Here is a 17721-nt window from a genome sequence, read left to right on the forward strand (position 1 = left end):
CTGTACTACAACCTCACTTTACCTCGGTCATAGAATGTGAATGAACAAACTGACCCTGGCCCCCCATCAGAGGAAGGCAAAGTTATGTGGCCCTCACTGGAAAAGGTTTGGGGACCCCTGATTTACATTGTCTGTGATTGGTTGGCGACGATAAGTGTTATAGAAAATGGGATGGATGGATATTTAAATTGAAGATTCTCACTGAAGGCATCACGGTCCTATCGAGTCTGACTGGTGTGTGTCCTACCTTGTCTTTGAGTTTGAACTGAACTGATGAGGCATGCTCGGATGAAAACCTCTTCAAAGACAACCTGAACAGCCTTGCTGTGATCAACTCAGAATACAATTACCTGTATGAATGAGAATATTCACAGGCATACGAAAATATTCCATTTTCCATATTCCAAGGAATCCTACTTGGTGGACAGGTCTGGAATCGATCAACCGCGATAAACAAGGGATTACTGTATATTATTGCTGAGACACGGAGAAGACTTGGATTAATGAATATCTGTTTCTTCTTCCATCTTCTCTGACATGTTCTCTATGTAATTGTGTTAAGCCTGATTGAAACAAATAAAGCTTTGCCCTCGCCATTAAAAAAGCAATTAAAGGCAGAATGGTGTCAAATACAATTCGTGTGTTTCATCCATTTATTCCAAGGCAATTAAACACCTGCAAATCGAGTACACTCTCTAAATGAGAAATGAAACAATTAAATACGACTGCAATTCAATATAATTACTGGAACAATGGTCTACAAACGTCTATGCTTAGACTTACTTTAGTATGTTGTTCCTTTTTAGGATTGTTTGAATCAAATTGGAAGTAGTTACACCAACAAGTTTTAAGTAATCCCTACAGTAATCTCATTACATATAATCCCTTCCCCTACAAAACCATCAGCACGGGTGGGGGTGATTAGTCATAAGCAACATGGAATTGAAATGTCTTGTCATCTTAAATGATATGCTCCAGATCTCCTTTTTGTTGAATTAGAGACTAAACTTTAATTGACCTACTGTCTTGAACTTCCAACCTCAAAGGTACTCTGAATAAGTCACTTCTTGTCGAAAAACACCCTCACTCATACCATAATCCTTTTCTTCTCATGAGTAGCTATAACAGTTTTATTCATAGAAGCACTGCTGGGCCTGCTAACTGAGCAATGACTGCTCAGATGTCTAAAAGACATGCAGCCATGAGGCTCACAGCAGCCATCATTGTTTCCGTGCAACACAGTGAATAGTAATTAAATATGCCACTTATGCTTCACTGATTCACTTCCCTCACAATTTTGAAGCTCCAGCTGAATACATTTTTCTGTGCAGAAGGGCTGTATTGTATCCACTCTGGCCTCATTTCCAGGGTAGAGGGGCTTGGCGTGGGGGAGGGCAGGACAGAGAGCAAGCGGGGGAAGCACCCCACGAGGACATTGTGCTTAACATCACTAAATATCATCAACGCCACATTGTCCTTGTCATCCCTCAATTAGTCAGCCTCAAGTACAACAATTTCACACAGGGAGTTTTTTTTTATAACCTCTACAAATATACTCCCATAGCAACGCCCATTAAGAAACCTTCTGTGTCTCTATGTTTTTATTTATTTTAGTTTTTTCACAAAGGCATTTTGTTGTGTTGGACCTAACTGCAGCCTGATCTAACCGTGCTGGACAGCGGACAGCACAAGAGAATCTTTGCCCTGCCCTCAGGCCTCTTCAGCTTGGGGATCTCCGTGTGGAGGAACGCCTCTTTGGTGGCAGAGACAGGGAGAATTAGGCAAAGATGTGGGTTCTCTTTCCCTGTGTAGGGGCTTATCTTGGGCTAAGCTGAGGGACTAATAGCAAAGCCTGCTTCCACTCCAGCCGGTCTAAGGGCACAGAAAGCCATCTGTCCATTCTGTGGACAACGGACAACAAAGAAAGTAAACATTGAACACGGAGTTTATTCTACCAGGAGCTACCAGATATAAAGAGGAGTGAAGGGTTTGCATATCAGGTCAGTATGTATTTCTAATGTTTCTCTCTGCACTAGGCCTCTATACTCAGACACAGTTACAAGGGGCAGGGTGTTGACTGCCCATTTTGGACTGCCAACACTGTCCCAGACTGTAATTTAACGTTTTGCGACTGAGTATTTTGAATCTACTGTAAGTTACTTTTGATAGCGATAACAAGGACCGAATTCTCTCAACACCTTAGACTTCATGCAATATAAGATATGATAAGATTTTTTTACTATTTTACATTTTTACACCTACTATGGTATAATATACTGTTACAGGGCACTGGGTTATTATGTTTGTGATAAGAAAGCACTGGAGGGAACACGACTTCTTTTTCTCTATGTAATTCCCTTGTAAAATAACCTATTCAAAACGACACATTTGAGTATGTTGTGAATGAAAATGCGTCACCTCTCGAAAGGATTAATTGTGTTTATTATGATGTATGCTCTGTGGCCGCCATTGTGTGACACTGTTTTGTTCGTAAGTCTTGAGTAGGAGCTGACATGCTAGAGGTGACAGAAATAGGTCAAAAGGGTCTTAGCATTAACCAAACAAATCCTGGCCCATAGGATTAGTACGAGATGTTGCTGTTTATTTATTTGGTGTAGTCACTGTAAAATTATAATGATACACTGCTTTAATGTTATTGATTGGGTTAGGTGTTGCTCAGTCCAATAAGATCAACACAGGAACATGATAGAACAATATTATTGCTAACAGTTAACCCACCCCTCTTTCTTGTTTTCTTTTAGGTTTGAAATGGCGGCAGGGAGTTCTTCATTCATTGGTTTATGTAAGTATACAAACAAATTTGTGGGCGGGTCATGTATTACAAATGTAATTGTGCAAACAGAATCCCATTGTAGGATCAAATTCAACGGGATTAAAAAGGAACAGGCATGTTCCAATAGTAGGGCGAGCATGTTTTAAATATCAAAAACCAGGACACTCTGCCCGGAAATGAGGTACTCAAATGAAACTCGAAGTTTACTCAAAGATGCCTTGTAATTACAGTATACAGCATGCATATGTACATAAAAATTGTTATACAAATATCTCTTGCCACTTTGCTTGGAATTTGATACTTTATCACAATTTTAAACATATAGTAATTCATAAATTGGCCTGCCTATACGGCCTATTGTTAGTAAAAAAAATATGCATGCTTAAAGTGGACATTTTCCACTTTTCTGATCTATAAATGTGGTTCAAATGTTGTATTCTTGTGTTAAACTATGCCAAAGTTTCAGATAATGAGGTTTGCGCATTTGGAAGTGAGCCCTAAAAGAAGTTTGGGATGGCTCAAAACGCTCGGTTTCAAAAAGCGTGGTAAAACTACCCCTTTGTGATGTCACAGAGGGGTGGACTTCCTTATATGGTTCATACTTAGGAACAATTTGGGCGTGTGACCAATCACAGTGAAGTGGGCATGCCCGCAGGTGGGTCGTGGGTGTCACAGCCCAGCATGTTGGTGTTGCGATGCTACCCCAGGATGCAGAGAGGACGAGTAGGTGCAGGTAAAAGCTTAGCTTTATTTTCAAAAAGTGATTGCAGCACTGGCATACAACACAACAAAAAACTCAATGCACCAACCAAAGGCACACACACTCGGCTGAACTAAATACAAATCAACAAATTACCAACAGGTGCGTGTAGGAGAGAAAGTAAGTGACGGAAGACAGGAAATAGTACAAAATAAGAGTAGGAAGGCTGACAAAGTGAAAACAAAAACTGTCACACAAGCAAACGGTGCAGAGTGTGACAGTGGGTGGAATAAATGAAAATAGACAGTTTTGGCAGGAAGCACACATCAAAGGTAATACAGCTGTAATAGGTACAGATTCTAGAAAATCTCAAAAGTTGTCTGTGCGGATTATTGTGTGTAGCTACTCTATAGGAGACCACAACTCCATACAAAGGGTTGAAAAATGAGCATAATAGGTCCCCTTTAAGGCATTCAGAAGACACATTCAAAGACGTTGTGATAAATATGTCGTGTTCTATATCGCTCCCAAGGTGTGAGTAAGACGCACAAGCTCCCAACTTGACTGCAGGAACAACAGGCCTTTAATGTAGGTTAGAAATATCTGACCACAGGCACAATAATCCCTAACACAAGTTCCTGTTGCGGCCGTAGCCCAAGCTAAAACTCAACTCTGAACCCCTAATGTATCCAGCCTGTGCCCGACCCTCCACTCAGTCCCCTTAGCAACAGAACACTTTTACAGCACAGAGCAGACACATGAGTTTCATATATGCCTTAAATTTTATCTAGTTTTATTTTCAGTTATTATGGCTATACACACACACACACACACACACACATATATATATATACATATATATATATATATATATATATACATACATATATATATATATATATATATATATATATATATATATATATATATATATATATATATATTGGGTAATACGGATAAAGGGCATAAAATTACTTATCATGGTTGGGTCTTGAACCAATTAACTGGGATAAACGAGGGGTTGTTGTACTACTAAACACTATCAATTATCAAAGGAAAATATTGAAAGTGGTTCCCGAAAAACAGAACATCACCGGAACATGAGGTCAAATACAAAGTAAAAAATTGCAAATTGCAAAAAAAAACGTGCCCAATAAAATCACAAAAACATCCCCATTGGGAGACTTCAACTCAGTAAGCATCAAAGAATTAATCTTGTGCATATTTTGTGCTTTCTGTGCTTTTTTGGCAACATTAATTAAAAATCCGCTCACAAGCAGAGTACCCTGATGCCACATCCCATTCTAAAAAAAGAATGAGAAAACAAGACATGGCGTTTGGACACCCTAGCTGATAGCATGTTGCCATGCTCTCTCCCCTTTTCCTAAGGACTCAGGAAGTAAATCTACCATGTATTTGCTTAAGCCAGCAGGATGTAGGTGAGGCTTCACGCAACAGCAAACCCGGTGCAAAATTGTTAAAGTTGCCAATAGGAATGAAGGCGTTTTGTCAGACAAGGATTTTCATTTTTGTTCCATTAGCAATATTGTCATTCACATTTGAACCCTGGGATGTATGGTCTCTCCAAGACTTCAATAAATCCAATGATTCAACTTTCTTAGTATCAAAAATAATATCATCCCATTTTGCAAACAAAAGCAAACTCTCAAGACTAAATGTCTTTTCTGTGTTATGAGAAAGGAGCCTCTCTTCCTACATGGACTGCCTCCCAACATTCTTCATTTGTTCTGCAAAGACAACAAAGATTGGATTCACTGTGTCTACCCGGCTGAAATTGTGTGTCAGTACATTGGAGACCATCACACACATCACTTGATTCTCGCCTCTTCACAGTGGCATCCTTTGTGTCTTATCATGTCTAGGGGAGTCACACATCTTGTGTTAAGCCGGAACCAAAGACCTGGTCCCATGTGAAGATTGCACCTCGTGATAGGCTTATCTCCTCCACACTCACAACCACAGGAATCAGTCCCCTGATAGATTCTCTCTACATCATCTCTACTGATAGAAATCTCTTTTATTTCTTCTGCAGATTGATACAGACTTATATTACATTCTTAAGCACTATTTGTCTGAGGACCTTTTTTCCTGGATGACACAGGGGCTAACAGGAAATTATATATTACTGATATCCTGCAGGCGGCGGGCCAGTGGACTGCAATAAGTGGGCAGTTAGCAGATGAAAGAATAACGGATAACAAATAACTTGAAACAAACTCCACTTTTACGCTTCTCTATTTAACTGTCTTCTTTTTGATGGCTAATTTTATAGATAATGCCACTGAATGCCCGAGGTACGGTATATATACTGTGTTAATATTTTATTTCATTTGCAGAGTATTTACATAAAATTCGCAAGAACACAGAGTATGTCTGAGAGGGAAGAAATGGCCTTGGACGGGAGCCTGAATGTTACACTGACACTACGGCTGTTGATGCATGGAAAGGTAATCGACCATTGCAGAATAGCTGAATTAATTAACTATTATTCCGGTCCATGTTTTCCTAATACCCGTTTTGTTTGTAGCTTGTTATTGCTCTTAAGATGATTTGTTTTCATTACAGGAAGTGGGCAGTATAATTGGAAAGGTACATTTAAAAATTTGTGAATGTATCATCATATACTGAGTCACTGGCATGTTATTTATTTTTTTTAAATGAAAAGTCATTGTCAATTTCTGTTTGTTTCCAGAAAGGAGAAACAGTGAAGAAAATGAGAGAGGAGGTAAGGAGTACAGTGGATCCTTGCACATTCATGGCCCCACAAAAGTGTGAATCTTTTTTTAAATATGCATTTTGTTTAGTAGAAAACATTTCAATCACTATAAATTGGTAACTGTTTACAAATACATGACAATACAGTATAAAAATATACAGTGTATATCAGGAGAGTTCCATTGGCCCTTGGCAAATAAAAGAAAAATAAAAAAAAACAAAAAAGCAGAAATAAGAATAAAGGCAAAATATTTGGAGAATAACATCATAATATTCTGAGAAAATATAGCATTAAGTTGAAATAATAAAGGGCCACAGGGTGAATGAGTGGTTAGCATGGTTGGCCACACAGCAGGGAGATCTCTGCTTGGGCATCTCTGTGTGGAGTATGCACGTTCTCACCGTGAGTGCGTTGGCTTTCTCCGGGTACTCCGGTCTCCAAAAACCAACATTAAATTATGACTCCAAATTGTCCATAGGTATGAATGTGAGTGTGAATGGTTGTTTGTCTATGATTGGCTGGCATCCAGTCCAGGTTCAGCTGGGATAAGCTCCAGCATAGCCCTGTGACCCTGGTGAGGATAAGCGTTATAGAAAATAGATGGATGGATGAATATCATTATGATACCAAAGTTTACTGAATATATTTTATAGAAAGACATAGACCATTTTGTCTTGTAACTTGCGTGCTGAAAAAGTGTGAGTAACCCTGACCTATAGTATATTGTACTTTAAATGTGCTTGCTTGGTGTATGAGGCAAACACAACCTGTTTCAAGTGAACACTGGCAATTGAAGAGAGAAGGGGAGTGTTCTGGAGCTTTTATTGCAAAAAACAACGTTATTGTAAATGTTGATCCGAAGTCGGAGGAATGTTTACATCCAGCTAGCTGGAAAGTTTGAAGGGAATGAAATGGAATAGACATTTTTAAGGGTGTATCAATTACTTGCTTATTGAATTTACCAGAAAATAACCTCAGCAAAAATGTATTTCTTCAGTCTTGCAAGTGTGGATATATCTTTCTCAGAGTGGCGCTCGTATCAACATATCGGAAGGATCATCTCCCGAGAGGATAGTGACCATCACAGGGCCAACCGAAGGAATCTTCAGAGCTTTCTCCATGATTGCACAGAAGTTTGAGGAGGTCAATATTGGTGACATCCTTACATTTTTGTCCTAGCCTTTGTGCTAATAGGAACAATGTTCTTCTGGCTCAGGATATCACGACAGCAATGACAAACAGCAACGTGACAAGCAAGCCACCTGTGACGCTCCGCCTGGTTTTCCCTGGGAGCCAGTGTGGCTCACTGATTGGAAAAGGAGGCTCTAAGATCAAAGAGATCCGAGAGGTAGGAGGCCTTGCCTTTCCGCAGTTTCTATTAGGAAGTTGTTTTTCTGCATGCAAATGAGAACAGACAACCTCCTACCTGATGTTCTGACATCATGTGTCCTCCCATATCAAACACTTCAGTCAAGCCTCCATGTTTTTTTGCCTTCCATACATTTTGTGGAATTGCTTCGGTAGCTGCGCATGAGAATTCAAAATCACTATGCTTGTACAGAGCCTGAATACTCATTCTGACTAGGAGATTATTTATATGCACCTCTTCAAATATCGGTGCACACATTTCTATTTGGCTTGCAGCTGGTCTTTGCATGTCCAAATCTGATCAGGATAAATCTGCAGGTGCTTGAAACTGCATTTCTGGCATTAAATAGACCTTTTGCGCTGTTGTCTGACTATGTTAAGACTACAGGGGCGCAGGTTCAGGTGGCAGGAGACATGCTGCCGGACTCTACAGAGAGGGCTGTCACAATCTCTGGCACTCCACAGGCCATCACTCAGTGTGTAAGACACATCTGCTCCATCATGCTGGAGGTAAGCACTGTCAAACAGCTCAGCATGATCAAGAATTCTGTTTCGGCACACATTTGCTTTAGATGGGAAGAGGTTCCTCAGTAGTATAGTCAGTCTTGTTGCACTAAAGGTTGTATACAGTAGTGAGCAAATGGTGAAAATCCACAAGTAATTCATGCCCATAACAATGTCTATTTTGAGTTTTGAGTGTGTCTCAAATAACATTTTTTGACTCTTTTGTAGTGTTATTAGTCAGCAGATTTAGAGAACATAGTCTATGTAGGTTTCACTTTTGGTTCTCACAGAAAGCATGCTACGAAAAACATTATCCGTGAATCATAAAGACATAAACATTGAAAAATTATACATTTAGGGTACAGTTGAGTGTGGTGTGGAAGAACATGATACCTCAGCTGCATCAAACATCTTTGTCATGAGCTTGAAAAAAGATTCACCCCTATATTTATTTTCCTGTGGGCATCAGACATGCCGATAATTCCGTCGATACAGTACAATGCATTGGCGTCATTTCAATGGCTTTGGTTAAGTTTGTTTCTTTTGTTGAGTTGAGTTCGGCATTAGTGTTGAGTCCAAACGCTAATGAACTATTTAATATTGATCTAATCTCTGAATTCACAAAACTCTGACTAATTAAAACAACATGAGCTCGATTATTCAAACTGATTCGATGTACTTGATTTGCTAAGGTTTGATGGTCCTGTTTGCTGGATAAAAGAATGGGCCCTCCATTATCATAATAACCATTTATGTCACACAATACATTCTATTTTCTGAGTGAGGGAGCTGGGAAAATGGATGTGTCTCTCCTCCATGCCCAAAGGCAAGGGCAGTGTTACCCTCATGCATGAAAAATGAAAAGGCTTGTAAATTAAGAGTTTATTTCATCTATGGCATGCAAGGTCCATGTAACCTTCGCAACCGATTAAGCACTTATTAAAAGATTCAGCGAGGGATCAAAGTGATGTTAAATGTATTAGTCTTGTCAGGGTTCTGTGTATAAATCTTTCTCTGTTTTTGGTTTTCATGACTTTATCTCCAGTCTCCTCCAAAGGGAGCAACTATTCCCTACCGTCCAAAGGCCATTCCTGCCGGAGCCCATGCAGTATTAGCGCAACAGCACTCTGCACAAGTAAGTAGTCATTCCTTGTCACTTTAGCTTCCTTGGAAAATAGAAGACAAAAACAGAGGTCTTTTATCTCCAGAAGTGAGTTAGGAGTGTTTTAACCACTAGAGGGACTGTACCTTCGAACCTGATTTATACTCCTCCGTCAAGGCTCCGCCCCCTCCAAACACACCACAGAGCTTGAAAAAATGTGAACTTTACATCAACCTTGTGGACTGTTCAGGTGTGTTTTTGGGGCTTTTTATTACATCATTGGCCGCACGATGGATGAGTGGTTAGCATGTAGACCACACAGTCAAGAGATTGTGAAGACTTGGGTTTGATTCTCTGCTTGGGCGTCTCTGTGCGGAGTTTGCATTCTCTCCCTGTGTATGGGTGGGTTTTTTCCGGTTTCCTCCATTCCAAAATCATGCATGTTAGGTTAATTGACTCCAAATTGTCCTTGGGTATGAATGATTGGGTCTTTGCCACTCGCCCAAAGACAGCTTGGATAGGCTCCAGCTTACCTGTGACCCGAGTGAGGCTAAGCGGCATATAAAATAGGTGGATGGATAGTACATAATTTTCCCTTCCACGAAAGCATGAAAATATCTGCCATAGCAAAAGAAATTGAGGAGTATCTCAGCAAAAAAAAAAATGCAATATGTAAATCAGTGCTTCAGTCACATTTTTTTAAACGTTAATACAGGTTTCTCATTAAGAGGATAACAGTCGCCATTGTATACTAATACACCAGAAGCTATATAGGTTGTCAAAAAGAGTTTTTTGGGAGAAAAATTCCATGTCTTCATTGACGCTTCTGATTGGCTTACATTCCAGTGCCGACATTAATTTGGCCTGTGTTTTAGTGTGCTTGTTTGTGTGGACATAGACTAATTCCCCGCAGTGTGAAACAGGGACAATAACATGACTAAATCTGATGGTTTTCATGAGATGGCTGGGCCACTGTCCTGGCACAGTATGCTCTGATTTATCAGACATCTGTTATTGAATTTCTGGTCAAAATGGGTTAAAAACAACATATGACATTTAGACGAAATTCCATCAGGCCAGCACCCATTAGCACTATTGAGCTCTCAGGAAAAAAGCGAGGGAATGGATTTTTTTCATAAAGCACTCAGTTCTGTTTACTCTGTATGCACAGAGGTGAATTTACATTTCAAGTGACACATATTCACATCTCCTCTCTTCTATCATCCAGGCCTTTGCACTTCCAGGGCCGTACGCTTTTGCGCATCAAGATGTAAGTGTGTTCATTTGAATGACAGAGCCCATTCCTTTTTGACCCTCTCTGCCCACTCCCTACCAAGTCTCAACTATACCCTCTCTCAGCCCCTTTCAGCAACAATGAAACTTTAACAAACCTGATTTGTCCACTACTTTGTCCATTACTAACACTAACACAAAGTAGCAGCATACTCTGATTGAAATCAAAGTTTAAGAGTAGTCCCTTCATGAGCAAGTTGTAGATTTGTAGCAGAGATGTGACTGTATTTTCAGATGACTTCCATGAGAATCCAGCATGTTTTCTGAAGGAAACAAATGTCTTCACACTTATACTATCTGTGATGTTTGTGAACTTCCGATTGTCTCTGTATTTTAGCGGAAAACTCCTCTGAAATAATCCAGTTTGATTGGTTAGCTCTAACTTCCTTCCTACCCTGCAGTTGACCAAGCTTCACCAGTTGGCTATGCAGCATATTCCCCTCCCTTCCCTTGGGCAGAGCAACCCTACCTTCCCTGGTACGTACCCACGGCTCCCAGGGGAAGACCATCAATCCCTCTGTCATCACTCCTCTTCCAATCACAACATCAAACAGCCCCTGTCACTTTAGAGAGGATCACAGATATCTCCATTTTCTCAGAGGTCATCCACTCTTTCAGGTCAACCGTAAGTGGTCACATCTGATCAATCACAACTGGAGATCCAAAACAAAATGTAAAAGCCGCAAATACATTTTACAATCTTAAAAGTTTGCTTTGACACAAAAATAGTGTGTGAATTGTATGTGTACTATATGGACAAAAGTATTGACCAAAATGTGCCCTGTGATTGGTTGGTGACCAGTCCAAGGTGTACTGTACTGTAGCCTGAGATGCTGCAGCACACGCCCACCATCCTAGTGAGAATAAGTGGTTCAGAGTTCAGAGAGCTAGAAGTATGGTTGATTGTACAACACAAGGAAATGATTGAGCAGGGAGAGAGAGTAGACAATGCAACAATCTGGCAGCATGTGAGTATCCAACAAAACAATGTACGATGTACAGTGTGTATAAAATGTATAACCCTAATTTACAGTGACCGGGAAAATGCACAGATATTTAAGCCCACCCTTTTCATTAAGAATGCAAAGTTCAAACCAGCTAAGCTTAGAGAATATGATGACAAAATGCCGATTACAAGGGGTCCTTGGAAAATGTTCTCTCCCGCAGGGTGTCTGTGGACCCAAAAAGCTTGAGAACCCCTGCACTAGGCACAGTCATGCTCGAACAAAAAAGTGCTTTCTCTTCCCAAGTGTTCCCACAATGTTGGAAGCATAACATTCTCCAAAATGCCTTAGTAAAATTAAGTTTGTTTGTCTATATGTGCCCTGTGGTTGGCTGGCAACCAGTCCAGGGTCAGAAGGCAGCTGGGATAGGCTCCAGCACCCCCGCGACCCTCGTGAGGATAAATTGTAGAAAATGAATGAATTAATGAAAAAAAATACGTTTAACAGTGTAATAGGAAGCGTATCAAAAGTGGCATGCAGTGAAAAAAAAATGAAATGTTGAGATGTTACAAGGTAAAAGTAATAACCTGAGGTAACATACGTATATTGGCCTACAGTGAATGAGCATGTTAAATAAACTGTGATGTCTAGCCATATACTATTTTGATATACAAGGAAATTAAAGAAGATATACTTTTGTCCATGTATTGGAAACAAGTCCTCTAAGAGGGAAATGTGAAAATGACAGCAATATTTACAATTTTATAAATATTGAACCATTTCACTATTTCTCAAATCCTCTGAAAGAACAAATCCATTTGCCTGATTTCACTCTGTATAAACAAATCCCAATGTCTTGATCCCCACTCCTCCCATCCAGTCACATCTCCCCTCAAAATCTAACACTATCTTGGCCCACACCATCCCTCACATTATCAAACCACATCGCCATGCAGTCCCCCCCGCCCCCACAACTAACTGAAGAGCTCAACACCACATACAGAGGACTGATGTGAAAGAAGTCATAATGAGACAAGACTATTAGACACATAGCAGTGTCCGATGCAGTATGTGCTTAGAATGTGTGTTAAATATGCATGTATCATACAGTACATGTGTGAACCTAGAAATATTTTTTTGCCATTTTCATGTTCTCAAAAAGTGATAAACTAGTAAAAGTAGGTCAACTTGTTATATCGTAATAGTGGAAGCCATTAGTGCCATGCAGTTGTTAGTGTTCTTTGTCCTACTTTACAGGATTGGATGCTTCTGCCCCCACAAGTTCACAGGAGCTGGCAATACCTAATGATGTAAGTGTCTCATTATTTGTGTTGTGGCAGTACAAAAAAAAAATTTGGATGCTGTGTACTTCATTAACACTGTCTAGGTGGTCAGCTTTGATAAGCAATTTTTAGACCAAAGTAATTTGCAGCAATAAAGGTATCATCTGTCTCTTTCATTAATGTACTTATTTCACAAGTGCAGTGCAGTACAGTCCGTGACCCGCTACAAATACATTTGGACTGTCACAAATAGACTTGGCGCAATCTGTTCCCTTTCGCTCATCAACAAATTACAGTGGGAGTGAGAGAATAAGACGATGTAGCAGGACGGATCAGTGTTGCCATTTTAGCGATATTGTCGCTATAGTGTAAAAAGCAAAAAATCTAGTGAAGAGACTTTTGGAGACTAAAACAGAGAGGCTCTCAAAAGGGTCAGCACCAATCACAGTCAGAGCCTGTTTTCCAAACCGAAGGCACAAAGAAATGATCCACTCCTTCACCTAGGATGACTCCAATGAATAGGTAACAAGGCAGGGGGCTATTAATAAGTCCACACCGCCTCTCCCTAACAGCAAGTCCAATGTAGAGCCAAGTCCAACCCCTCTTCAGTTGTTTAGTTCTGTAGCCCAAAGGCTAAAAGTAAGACTATTCCTTCCGAACCTCTTTACATCCTACACAAGATCAAGACAGATTGCTGCCAGGGATGTGATGTTCAATCTGCCTTGTTGGGTGAGCCTGTACATTTCATTTAGTGTTGTACATTTTTGTTCACTTGCAGAGCAGCAGAGCAGAACACTTTTTTACATAGTGTAAATAAATATAGTAATCCCTCACCACTTTGAACTTGGAATTTTGCTTCTTCATTTTGGTTCTTCACTGTATCATAGTTTTAATTAATAAGTCATGCTGCCTATTATTAGTCCAAAAATATACACAGGTACGTCCATTTGATTTGGATTTGGTGCTTAAATGAATAATTTTTCAAGCATAAAAATGGCTAAATGAACTAAAATACAAATATAAGGCAGTCAAAGACGTTGTAATGATATTAAACTACACTGGTCATTAGGTGTCAGTAATGTTACTGTATAAGCTGCTACTTTTTTGTTTAACTTTGAACCCTGCTGCTTAGTAGGGTGGCTAAATTCTAATCTCAAGACATCTCTTTCACTTTGAATACGTTATATGTAACAACACAAAAGTCATCACACAGCAACTTAACATGCAAAATGTATAAATAGTAATATACAACATGTGCCAATATAAGTTTGAAATAAAAAACAACTCTTGCTCTTGCTTGTCCTCTAGTGAAATGCTTTGCTCAAATGAAATGCATTATCAGATAACTAAAAAGTTTTTTTCATGTTAAACTCATATTGTTAATTGTTTATATATTTCGTAGGTATACCGTTGTTAAGTTGCTGTGTGCTGAGTTTAGTGTTGTTTGTAAGATGATGCTGTGAGTCAGACTGTTATATTGAGGAGTAGACTGCAATTTCCAAAGGGTTGACAGGCTCCTGTCAAATAAAGAGCTACCTGGTCCTCATTTTATGACATTGACGTCTTTTTTACATGCTGTAAAAAGCTCATAGATGAGACATGCTCACCGAAATGGGATACTCTTTTGCTTCACTATGGTGACCATCATAAATGTTTGGATTGTGCCAGTCGCATGATGTTATTATTATGAATGCTAGTGGGGTTATGCATTCTGTGCACTGTTAAGAGAAGATCTGAGACCTTTCGTACTAATCTGGGACAATATTTTAAGAAGGTAGGAAGGCATGGTAGGGCAATCACAGGGATAAAAGTAGGGACTTGCTCTCTTTTTATTCCTGTTTCATTTATTCTTGTATTTAATGTATCTATTACGGTAATTTATATGTCCTTTAGGTGTCCTCTGTACTGTGCAAGTGACTTAGGATGTAATTCAGGTATAATGTAGGCATAATTTCCCACTTTACAATAACAGTGTAGAAACATAATGGAACACCTATATATTGTGTGCATTTTCACATTGCTGTGCTGCTTTCTGTATTATTTTCTTCTTCTCTGTGATGTTAGTCCTGAAAGGGAGAGTCTGTGTAGCCATTTACATGTGGTCACTCTCCCTCTCTTGTAGTTTATTGGCTGCATAATTGGAAGACAAGGCACCAAGATCAATGAAATCCGCCAGGTCTCGGGAGCCCACATCAAAATTGCCAGTGCCACTGATGGCTCAGCCATGCGCCAAGTCACAATCACAGGCTCGCCGGCAAGCATTAGCGTGGCCCAGTACCTCATCAGCGCCAGGTAAGAAATGATGCAAAGCCGGCATGTCTGGCAGGCCTACATAGTGCACTCTGACATGATGGTCAACCAAGCGTTTGTGTGAGGGCAAAATAAATGTGGTCAAGGTGAGGTTGGATTTGTTCCATCTCACTGCCTCCAGCCTCTTGACTGCATCAACATCCTGATTGTCTCTGCTTTTTAACACATTCCTGCTCTGACTCATGTTTTCTCCGCTCTCTCCCCCTCCCTTCTCCTTTGTCTCACCCACTTTCTCCCCCGTCATGTTCCATTGTCTTCTCTTAACTTCACGTCTCAACATCCCCTCCAATGTTTCACCATGCAGCTTAGAGATGGCTAAATACACCATGCAGGCTGCGTCTTCTGCGACCCCAGTTGACCTGAACATGAGCTACTCACAGTCTGCTCCCACCGCCTCCAATGCTGCTACCTCAATCGCCGTCCTGGCGGCCACCACCCCAGCCCCCACCAGCATTAATGTCCACTCTCCCTCTACCTTACCGACCATTCAAAACCCACACTACGCTGTCCCTGTTTCCAGTCTGCTTGGCATGAAAACGCTCCCTGTACTGGCTGTACACCCAGCAGCTGCTACCAGCCTAACACAGGGTTTAGCCCCTTACACTGCAAAAATACCCACCTCTGGTGTCAAAAAGTCTGAGCGGCAGAAGTTTGCTCCATATTGAGTCAGTCCAATTGGATAACATTGCACTAATGGATGACGAAATACTGATATTTGGTACTTGCTTATATATGTATGCAACCTTTACCAGTGTAGCATCTCCTTTCCATAAAGCAGGAGAGCAGGAGAGCAGAGGTATCAAGGTATTAAAGTAGGCAGCAGAATTGGGTATTAACTCAGTATTGCATAATATGCAATGTGCTAACTCAGGCTTGCATTTGAACCCAATGAAAACTTTTGTAATGGTTTCATGACAAACAGCTTTATGTGAAGAGTTACTCCAGGAGATTTCTTTTCCAATATGCAATTGTTTACATAGTTTTCTATCTTTGTAACTAGATCCATTTTTGATAGAGAATTCCATTTTTGCAGACAGAAGGCTGGTAAATGTACAATACTAGTGGGGTGTGTTTAGTATAATGAATAAGGATTGCTCCATTTTTATGTCATATTTCCCCCTATTCCTTCACTATAGGCTTTCATCAGGGCTAACAGGCTTGGGTGTTCTGTAGTAGCACTGCACTGTTGCAGTTCTGATGGGATTATCCTAAAGCCACATGGATTCTAGTGGAATTCACTCTGCACTGTAATCCTGTAGAGCAGGACTGGTCTAAACAACTCATTTATTGTTTCTGCTTGGTTCTTGTTCATTTTCCACACAAATTATTAACTATTTCTGTCACAAACTGACGCAGCACAGTTATTGTAACACATGTGTGTACTTGGTGATGCCTACCCTGAGACATTGCAAATTTGTAATGTTTGATGTTTATGCAATGGCTTTGAAATAAATGTGTCATTTTGAGAAAAAAAGGTTGTTTTTATTAGAGAAATAAGTCTTGCTGTACTGTGACTTACATAAAGGACTCTGTGTTATGTTTCACTATGATGTTGTGTAGTGTTACCCCAGGATACGAGGACGTGGTTGCTGGTGCAATCAATAAAACTAAAGAAAGCTCATATGGAGTGGCACAACACATAAAAATGCAACATAGCAAAATATCAAGGAAAGGCTAGGAGGCAGAGCTAGGTCTTACGTAAAAACTCACAATGGGAGGTGGAAACAAGAATGCCCCCCAAAAAGGACAATCACTCCAGGGAACAGGAAAAGTGCTAACAGAGATGCAAACAGATGCATCGAGCAAGAAGCGAGACTCCAAGGTGAAACGAAAATCCAAGCAGAAACAGATGTAGAACCCTAATTACAAATAAAAGGTGGGCTCAACAGCCCCTTCAAACAATGGCAAGCATGTGGTGCCAAACAGGGTTTTTTGGTTCAGAGAAAGAAAGTGACATGTCCATCCATCCATTTTCTGTACCATTTATCCTCACAAGGGTTGTGGGCATGCTGGGGCCTATCCCAGCTGCCTTGGGACGAGAGGTGGGGTACACCCTGGCATGGTCGCCAGCCAATCACAATTTGGAGTCGCCAATTAACCTAGCATGTTTTTGGAATGTGGGAAGAAACCGGAGTACCTGGAGAAAACCCACGCATGCATGGGGAGAACATGCAAACTCCACACAGAACCAATGGAGATTCGAACCCAGGTCTTCCCGATCTCCTTACTGTGTGGCTTACATGCTAACCACTCATTCACCATGCAGCTCCATATTGTTTATTTTTCTGTTTAATTAATTCAGTTACAAAGACAACACATTCTGCTTATGGAGAATTATCAACACATATGAGTGAGGAGGTACTCATGGTATGACAAAAAGGCTCTGAAGACAAAGAAGGTTGGGAAACACTGATTGAAAGTACAAAAGCTACAGCATGAACAGCGGAAGCCACAGCAATTTCCTTTTGGCTATTGTTACCTGTGTGTCGAAGCACCCCATTGCATCTAATTTATTCTCCTTTTTGTACGCGTTCTTATTTCCACCTCCTACAGTGAGTTCATTTGTTAGCTGAACCTCCTTTCTTTCTTTCTTTCTTATTTTGTACTTTGTGTTTTTGCATGTCGTTTTTGTCTGTGTGAGCTTCATTAAAGACTCTTGTTATACATTTTGCCTCAGTCTCTGCAT

General features: G+C 40.3%; 1 protein-coding gene across 3 annotated transcripts; it reads left to right on the forward strand.

The window, feature by feature from the left end:
- Positions 1-1437: 1437 nt before the first annotated feature.
- On the forward strand, positions 1438-17687 carry LOC131107735 (poly(rC)-binding protein 3). 3 transcript variants are annotated; one of them, XM_058058007.2, is made up of 14 exons: positions 1440-2000; positions 2763-2803; positions 5852-5962; positions 6081-6104; positions 6208-6240; positions 7258-7374; positions 7448-7579; positions 7981-8109; positions 9149-9238; positions 10434-10475; positions 10900-10975; positions 12700-12752; positions 14848-15017; positions 15340-17685. In XM_058058007.2, the coding sequence occupies exons 3-14, from the start codon at positions 5885-5887 to the stop codon at positions 15698-15700; spliced, it is 1305 nt and encodes a 434-aa protein (XP_057913990.2). In that variant the 5' UTR covers positions 1440-2000; positions 2763-2803; positions 5852-5884; the 3' UTR covers positions 15701-17685. The 3 variants fall into 3 exon arrangements, with proteins under 3 accessions (XP_057913992.2, XP_057913991.2, XP_057913990.2); XM_058058009.2 differs by lacking the exon at positions 7981-8109 and having other exon boundaries at positions 1438-2000; positions 15340-17687; XM_058058008.2 differs by lacking the exon at positions 6081-6104 and having other exon boundaries at positions 1438-2000; positions 15340-17686.
- The last annotated feature ends 34 nt before the right edge of the window (positions 17688-17721 follow it).

This window comes from Doryrhamphus excisus, linkage group LG20 (genome assembly GCF_037039965.1).
Source record: "Doryrhamphus excisus strain RoL-2023G ecotype Guam linkage group LG20, RoL_Dexc_Guam_v1.1, whole genome shotgun sequence".
Classification (NCBI taxonomy): Eukaryota; Metazoa; Chordata; class Actinopteri; order Syngnathiformes; family Syngnathidae; genus Doryrhamphus; species Doryrhamphus excisus.